The 7,327-nt window shown below is 54.3% G+C and overlaps 2 protein-coding genes across 2 annotated transcripts; one reads left to right on the top strand and one right to left on the bottom strand.

Moving 5' to 3' along the window:
• The first annotated feature begins 399 nt into the window (after nucleotides 1-399).
• Nucleotides 400-1,095, top strand: ERAS (ES cell expressed Ras). Its single transcript, XM_012652367.1, has one exon. The coding sequence runs from the start codon at nucleotides 400-402 to the stop codon at nucleotides 1,093-1,095; it is 696 nt and encodes a 231-aa protein (XP_012507821.1).
• Nucleotides 1,096-2,321: 1,226 nt separating this feature from the next.
• On the bottom strand, nucleotides 2,322-6,519 carry PCSK1N (proprotein convertase subtilisin/kexin type 1 inhibitor). The gene is made up of 3 exons (XM_012652382.1): nucleotides 6,305-6,519; nucleotides 3,145-3,617; nucleotides 2,322-2,695 (listed from the first exon to the last, which is right to left on the bottom strand). The coding sequence occupies exons 1-3, from the start codon at nucleotides 6,416-6,418 to the stop codon at nucleotides 2,500-2,502; spliced, it is 783 nt and encodes a 260-aa protein (XP_012507836.1). The 5' UTR covers nucleotides 6,419-6,519; the 3' UTR covers nucleotides 2,322-2,499.
• Between the last annotated feature and the right edge of the window lie 808 nt (nucleotides 6,520-7,327).

Raw genomic sequence — 7,327 nt, forward strand, 5'->3', positions numbered from 1 at the left:
TGTTCTAAAATTCGATTATGGTGATGGTTGCACAACTCTGTGAATACACTTAAATTCATTGAATTGTACGTTCAAACGGGCTAAACTTTATGGGATGTAAATTACATCTCAAAGCAGTTTGGAAAATCCTACAGTTTAAGTGGTAGGTAGAAGAGGGAGGTGGGGAGAGGGAGAGGGGGGAGGGGGCGGGGAGGGAGTGAGAAAACTACATAAATTATGTATATTGCATGCATATTAGAAGGTGATCAGCACACAATAGGCACTCAATAAATGTTGATCCAATGACACCCTGCTGTCTCCTTACCCCCAAATAGTCTCCCCCAACCCTTTGTCTTGCTGCTCTTCCCCACGTGCAGGGCTTGCCGTCCACATCTCTCCCCTGAGCTGCGTGCTGAGGACATGGAGCTGCCTACTACCAAGTGTGGCACCATCGACCTGGGCCTGGGCACATGGAAGCTTGCCTCCCCGGAAGACAGCCTCCGTGCTAGAGCACACTGCAGGGATGATGGCAAGAAGCTGCCCGAGTACAAGGCGGTGGTGGTGGGTGCGAGTGGCGTGGGCAAGAGCGCTCTGACCATCCAGCTGAACCACCAGTGCTTCGTGGAAGACCACGACCCCACCATCCAGGATTCCTACTGGAAAGAGTTGGACCTGGATCATGGGGGCTGCGTTCTGAACGTGCTGGACACCGCAGGGCAGGCCATTCATAAGGCCCTGCGTGACCAGTGCCTGGCTGCTGGTGATGGCGTGCTGGGTGTCTTCGCTCTCGATGACCCCTCCTCGCTGGGCCAGCTGCAGCAGATTCGTGACGCCTGGGGCCCTCACCCCAGCCAGCCTCTCGTCCTTGTGGGAAACAAGTGTGATCTCGTGACCGACGCCGGAGATGCTCATGCCACTGCTGTAGCCCTCGCCCGGAGCTGGGGAGCGCCCTTCGTGGAGACCTCAGCCAAGACCCGGCAAGGTGTGGAGGAGGCCTTCTCTCTGCTCGTCCATGAGATCCAGAGGGTCCAGGAAGCCAGGGCAAAGGAGGCTGTGTCAGGGCCAGGTGGGAAGCACCAGAAGACCACCTGCCGCTGTGGCTGCTCTGTGGCCTGAAGGTCTTGGTCGAGAAAAGCGGACCCTCCCCCAGGTCAGGGTGATCGTTCCCTTGACATGAGACCCCCGAAGCAACTAGCTGCATGGGATGCTGTCTGTACTGGAGATGGATGGACACCGCTTTCATTTTCACTTGGTGAGGGGCTTTTTGTTAATGTAGGGTGTCTAACGTTTATGTTATGTCAAGTTAAGAAGTTTTGTGCAGAATTAAATGTGTTCTTGAGTTTCAAAGCTGCCTCGATGCCAAGTGGTGTTATGTGGGTGGGAGTGGGACTGGGTAGAATGCTACTTGAATTATGAGAATTCTTTCATTCAAGAAACTGGGGGGAGCCTACTGTGTGCCAGGCCCTGCTTTGGGTAAAAGGGATGTGGAGGCAAACAAGGCACTTAAAAAACCCTGCCCTTGCAGATAAAACATCAGGCTATGCATTAAAGGCAGGTGAAGGAATAGAGTAACAAGGGAGGTCAAGGAAAGCCTTAATGAGCCAGGTGACATTTGGGCAAAAACTTACAGATATCCAGGGGCAGAGGGAGTAGCCAGTGCAAAAGCTGTGGCCGCAAACCAGCTGCCACAACAGGGACTCCCAAAATCTTTAGGGCCTGGGCAAGAGTACAGACAGGCCTCCATACTGTATGACTAAATATTTAAACTTTACAAACCAAGCTAACAAACCTAAGCAAAGTGCGTCTTCTCCTACCCTACCTTGACAAGTACATTTTCTTAACAGCCTGGATGTCCAGGATCTAGTTTCTCAGACTCCTCGGAGTTCCCTGCCAGAATGTGCCTGTGTCAGGAGGGCTGCCCCCCAGCCTGCAGCCCACTCCCTTTTTCTCCCCAGCCTCCCCACATCAGGCGGTGCTCCTGCCTGCCTGTGGACGCCCAGCCGGCACCCCAGGGGCTCGCATGCCTCATAGCCACCCCTAGACCCACCCTTGGCCCTCAGGAGGGTGGACCCTGGAAGATGCCAGTGCAGGCCCCAAAAGTGGCCTGAAAGCCTCCTGGGCTCCCCATACTCAAGTGAGGCATAGAAGGGGAACACAGGATCTGGTGGACACTGCCGTTGTGCATGTGGATGCCTCCCCCTGATACCCATGAGGAGAGGCTTAGACTGAGCAGGGGGTATCTCTAAAGTGCAGGACCCAGGGCAGGGGCCCCTCTGCCCTACTCTAAAGGCGGCCACCTCCCAGCCCACCACTCCCTAGAAACTGCCACTCAGACAAGCACAGAGCTGCTTCAGATCGTGTTTATTGTGGGGCCGGTGCGGTGGGGACCTTGGGGTCAGAGGGTAGCCACAGGCTGGCCACCAGGGTAAGCTGCGCTGGACGTGCTGGCGGGGAGCAGTCCGGGTGGTGGGGAGGCGGGGGCGCTCCCGGGTCCCAGGGCGCGTGGAATCCGGGAGGCGCTCAGGGAGGCAGGAGGCGGCGCGCGGGTGCCTGGGGCGCGGGGGTCTCCAGGCGTTTCACGCGCAGCAGCGCCCCCAGCACGCCCTCAGGGGGCACCTCAGGGCCCACGTCCTGGTCGGCTGCGCGGCGGAGGCGGCGCGGGGCTGCCACAGCCTCGGAATCCGCGCTTCCTGCGAGAATCCGCCCCAGCAAGTACCTGCAGGGCCGAGCAGAACGCAGTGATGATGTGTCCGCGTATCACCGCCCGCCCCAGGACCCGGACGACACAACCACACAACTCCATACAGTCTGGGGACCGGGGGTCTCCAGCTCCCTCTCCACCCAACTGTCCCCAAGCCACTGCTTTCAAGAGACAGATGTCCCAGCCTCATATCCCAGAAACTATGACGTACCCACCTCCCTCCACCCCCAGAAACAGCATCGGCCCGCTCCCCAGGACCGGGAGTCTACGTCCCCCACTGTGCCCCCAGCCAGGCATCTTTGCCCCCCACCCCTGGATCCAGGATCTCACTCCCTCCTAAGGTCCCAGAACCCCTGCCTCTCCCCAGGACTCAGGTGTTCGCCCCTCCGCCTGTGAAGCAGGCCCTCGCTCTCGCCCTCCCGGGGCACAGGTACCCCCTCCCTCCCCCAGACCCTGCCGGGCACCTCAGCAGCTCGGGGTCCACGTCAGGCGTCTCGTCGCCGGTGTCCTCGGCATCCGGGCCCGTGGGGCCATCATCGTAGATTGGGGGCCGGGGTCGGAGCGCAGAGGCAGGGGCGGGCGCGGGAACGAGCTGGGCCGCGAGGGCGGCAGGGTCAAGGCGGGCTCGGAGCAGGGCGCGGGCGAGCTGCGCGGCGGGCGCGTCGGGGTCGTCGTCCAGGCCCAGAGCCGGGTCCGAGGCGCGGGGAGCGCCCCAGACGCGCAGCAGCTGCGCCAGGACGCGCGCCTGCTGATCCTCAGCCTCCTGCGCCTCTGCCCGCGCCCGCTCCTGCCGCTCAGCTTCCAGCAGGTGCGCCAGCGCCCGCGCCAGCTCCTGCACCGCACCCGCCGCCTCTCCTCGGGGTACTGCCCGCCGGAAGCGGCGGGGAGCGGCAGCCTCAGCCATGGATGGCGACGCAGCGCTCAGGCCGCGGGGCTCCTGCGGGAAGATGAAGTGGGAGAAAAGAAGTCGTCAGCGTCCGTCAGGCCTGGGACCTCCCCCCCCAACCAGGACGCCATCGAAGGCACCATAGCCCCCCAAATATACCCAGACACCCCTAAGCCACTGGGAAACCCCCAGATATCTCCAGACACACGTAAGAACCACCAAAGACCCCTAGACACCACCACCCCACCCCCAGTGTTGCCTTAATGAGTCCCAGAACTTTCGCCCGGGGCCGCTGGAGATCAGGTTTCTTTATAGGAATGATGATGGCAGATATGACAGCTATAGATTTTTCTATATTAATATTGCGGACAACAGGAACCTATATGAATAACCTGTTCATATATCATTTGGTATGTGCACAAGTTTATGTGTAGAATAAAATTACCCAATGACAAATTTTCAGTTTGTGCAGTTTTGAAACAATTTCCATAAGTATAAAGAAATAAATGGAGGGTACCAAAAGTATGAGCAAGGAACAAAAAACTATAAAAATGACCACGAAGATATGAAAAAGAAACAAACAGGACATACAGAAATATGTTTAAAAGAAAAGATACCTGCAACACAAATAGTTAATAAAAGATTAGTGTATAGAATATACAAAGAATTCCTAAAATGCAATAAGAGAAAAACAAACTAATACAGAAATGGACAAAATACATGATCACATATTTCACAAAAATGGTTATTAAACATATGAAAAATAGTCAACCTCATCAGTAATCAGGGAAAAGCAAATTGAAATGCCATTGAGATACCATGCATAATACATCCAAAATATTGCCCCAAATCAAAACTCTGATAATATCAAGTGCTGACATGAATGTAGAAAAATGGAAACTCTCATACTTTGCTGGTGGGAGCTAAACCAAAATAATTTTGAAGAGCAGTTTCAAAACAATTTTGAAGAACAGTTTGAGAATATCTAAAAAGATGCACATATCCTATTAACCACGCCTGGAATGTTACACCCCAGAGTAGCTTTTGCACATACACTACTGGACGCAATTTTAGGAAAGATTACATCAGCACTGTTCATAATCACATAAAAGTGGAGGGAGAAAGAAAAGCCTAGAAACAACCCAATGTCCACTGGCAATTTGAGAATGCATATATAAGCCATAATCTACTCATAAGATATAATATTAGGCAGCAATATAAATAAATGAACCAGAGCCACACAATTCAATAGGGATGAATCTCCTGACCAAAGCAAAGCCAAAAAAAAAAAAAAGCAAGTTCCAGAATTCCACTGCAGGCTGCCTGAAATTACCAGACACCCCAGGACTTCCTAGTGACACCTGGTGACTAGAGGAGCCAGTCACCCAGTATGATTCCATTTCTATGATGTTCAAAAGCAGGAAAAACTAAACAATAGATTGTTTCTAGATATACACATATGTGATAAGCTACAAAGTAAGGGCTCAATGGACAGAAAGGAGAGGATAATGATGATTGGGGGAGGGGGCTGTGTGGGGAGGGGCACACTAGGGGCTTCTAACTATTGGTCGTGCTCTATTGCTTAAACTGAGTGGTAGGTACACAGGAGGATTATTTTATCATTATTCTTTACGTTGTACGTACATGCCAAATACACTGTTATACATATATAAACTATTTAACGATTTTTAAATCCCCCATCCTTGATGCAGACAGCCCTGAAGAGCTAGAGGAGGGTGCTGCTCCAAGTGCCCTTGCTTGGCACTCACCACCCCTCAGCCCCTGGGCATCAAACTCTCACCAGCAGTCACAGCCTCACACACTGCTCACTCAGACTGACAATCTTGAGATGTCATACATGCAATCCAACACTGCCACAACCACCTGCAAGGAACTGCACCCATTCTCATCCACGGCTGCTCATGCAGTTACACTCACCAAGCTACCCAGGTACAAGGACACACCACCCTTAAAGACACAGTGCAGCAGGAGACATCATGGCTTCTCTCCCCCACGATGACACAGCTCCACAAAGAAACACAGAGAAACAGCCTTATGAACACACACAAAATCCCAGCACTCAGTCCAACAGAACCAACGAGGCATGTGCACACGGAGATGCAAAGACCACTCCTTCCCAAACAAAAACACACAGACACACAGAAAAACACGCCCATAGGCCACGCCATCACACTTGAGGATTCACAAGTACACACAATGTCACTGAGAAAACAATCGAGCCCACAAAAAAGTCGCACACAGAAGCACTTCCAGTATCTCCAGTATCACACACAGCACCTTTGTAGGACGCCTGGAAACGGTCAAACCTAAGGACACACACTTACAAGGACACGACAGCCCTACACCGCTGTCATCCCATCACACGCACACATAAAGATGCGCGCACATCCTTCCTTAATGCACCCTAGTGCCATGGACAGCACCACAGGCGGCGGGCGGGACGAGGCCGGGTCAGGCCCAGGGTGCGGAGGAGTGGGCAGGGCGCGGCTACTGACTGAGCCCGGGACAATGCCACCCGCACACGCAGAGACCGGGCCCAGTCTCGGGTGCGCTGACACTGCCTGGGCGCGGACCTGAGGCCAGAACCCAGGCCACTCCTGCCAGATCTCTCCGCCAGTCCCCGGAGCTGGCTCCAGCGAGGATGAGGCAGCGTGGCACCAACCCTCGCCCTCAGCATCCCATCCCCACCCCCACCCCGCGCCGGGCAGGGATCGCACCTTTCCCGGCCGTGCGCAGAGTGTGTGGGGCGGCCGAAGGAGGCCCAACAGCAGCAACACCAAAAGGCCGATGCCCCCGGCCCGCGGCCCGCGGAGCAGCGGCGACCCCGCCATGCTGCCCTAGCGAGCCGGGCTCCGGACGGGCAGACTGGCAGTCAAGTGCGCAGCGCCCGGGCGAGCTGGCAAGGCTGCAGCGCTCTGCGGCTGCGCATGCCTGAGAACCGGGCCCCCTCCTGCCCACCCCCATCCGTCACTCTACGCAGGCGCAGCCACGGGGCTCTGGCAGCCCCTGCATCCCGCCCGTCGCCATGGAAATGCCCAAGGGACAAGGTGGAGAGCAGAAGCCTGCACCGGCGGTTGCTATGGCAGTCGGAGGGCAGTTGCTGGGGCAACAGACTTTGCTCTTCCATTAGCAGACAGGGAGGAAAAATTGACTCAGTGGAGTAGAATAGGGGTCCGGTCCCCACCTCTCCCTCCTTGGGGAGGAGATGGACTTTACTTTGTTCATTGGATAAACAGTTATGGGCTGCTTGCTGTGGGCCAAGCCCTTTACTTGGGAAATGGGTTCAATCCAGGTGATATGACCATGGACAGCTCAGTTCACCATTCTAAAGCTCAGCCCTTCACCTTCATAAAGAGGGGTTACTAGTAACTACCCCTTGAGAGTGGCGTTGAAGGTTTATTAAAAATCACATCCAGTAGGACCTCAATAAATGCTTCTTTCCATCCTCTCCTCCTCTCTTTGCCTGTCCCTTCATCTCTCCATGGCTGTGTTTTTCTTTTTGTCCTATGGGCCCACAACTCTCTCTGTGTCTTCCTCTCCCCATCTGTTTCTCCTTGTCTCTGAGTCTCTCTCCCTTCATCTTTCCAAACCCCCTCCTGTCTCTGTCTTTATTTTACTGTATCTATTTGTTTTTCCGTAGATAGATACATATATAGATACATACATACACATATACATAGATACATATATAAATATTACCCATATGTTGTTCCAGAAAGGATTTTAAGCCACTTAAAATG

The sequence above is a fragment of the Propithecus coquereli genome, unplaced genomic scaffold, assembly GCF_000956105.1.
Source record: "Propithecus coquereli isolate 6110/MARCELLA unplaced genomic scaffold, Pcoq_1.0 Scaffold388, whole genome shotgun sequence".
NCBI lineage: Eukaryota > Metazoa > Chordata > Mammalia > Primates > Indriidae > Propithecus > Propithecus coquereli.

What these genes read in the sequence shown, in the direction of transcription:
- ERAS (XM_012652367.1), top strand. Translation starts at nt 400, where the DNA reads ATGGAGCTGCCTACTACCAAGTGTGGCACCATCGACCTGGGCCTGGGC.
- PCSK1N (XM_012652382.1), bottom strand. Translation starts at nt 6,418, where the DNA reads ATGGCGGGGTCGCCGCTGCTCCGCGGGCCGCGGGCCGGGGGCATCGGC. An exon ending in TCTGCGCACGGCCGGGAAAG is followed by an intron (nt 3,618 to 6,304) that starts GTGCGATCCCTG and finishes ATCTTCCCGCAG; the next exon opens with GAGCCCCGCGGCCTGAGCGC. An exon ending in GTGGACCCCGAGCTGCTGAG is followed by an intron (nt 2,696 to 3,144) that starts GTGCCCGGCAGG and finishes TCGGCCCTGCAG; the next exon opens with GTACTTGCTGGGGCGGATTC.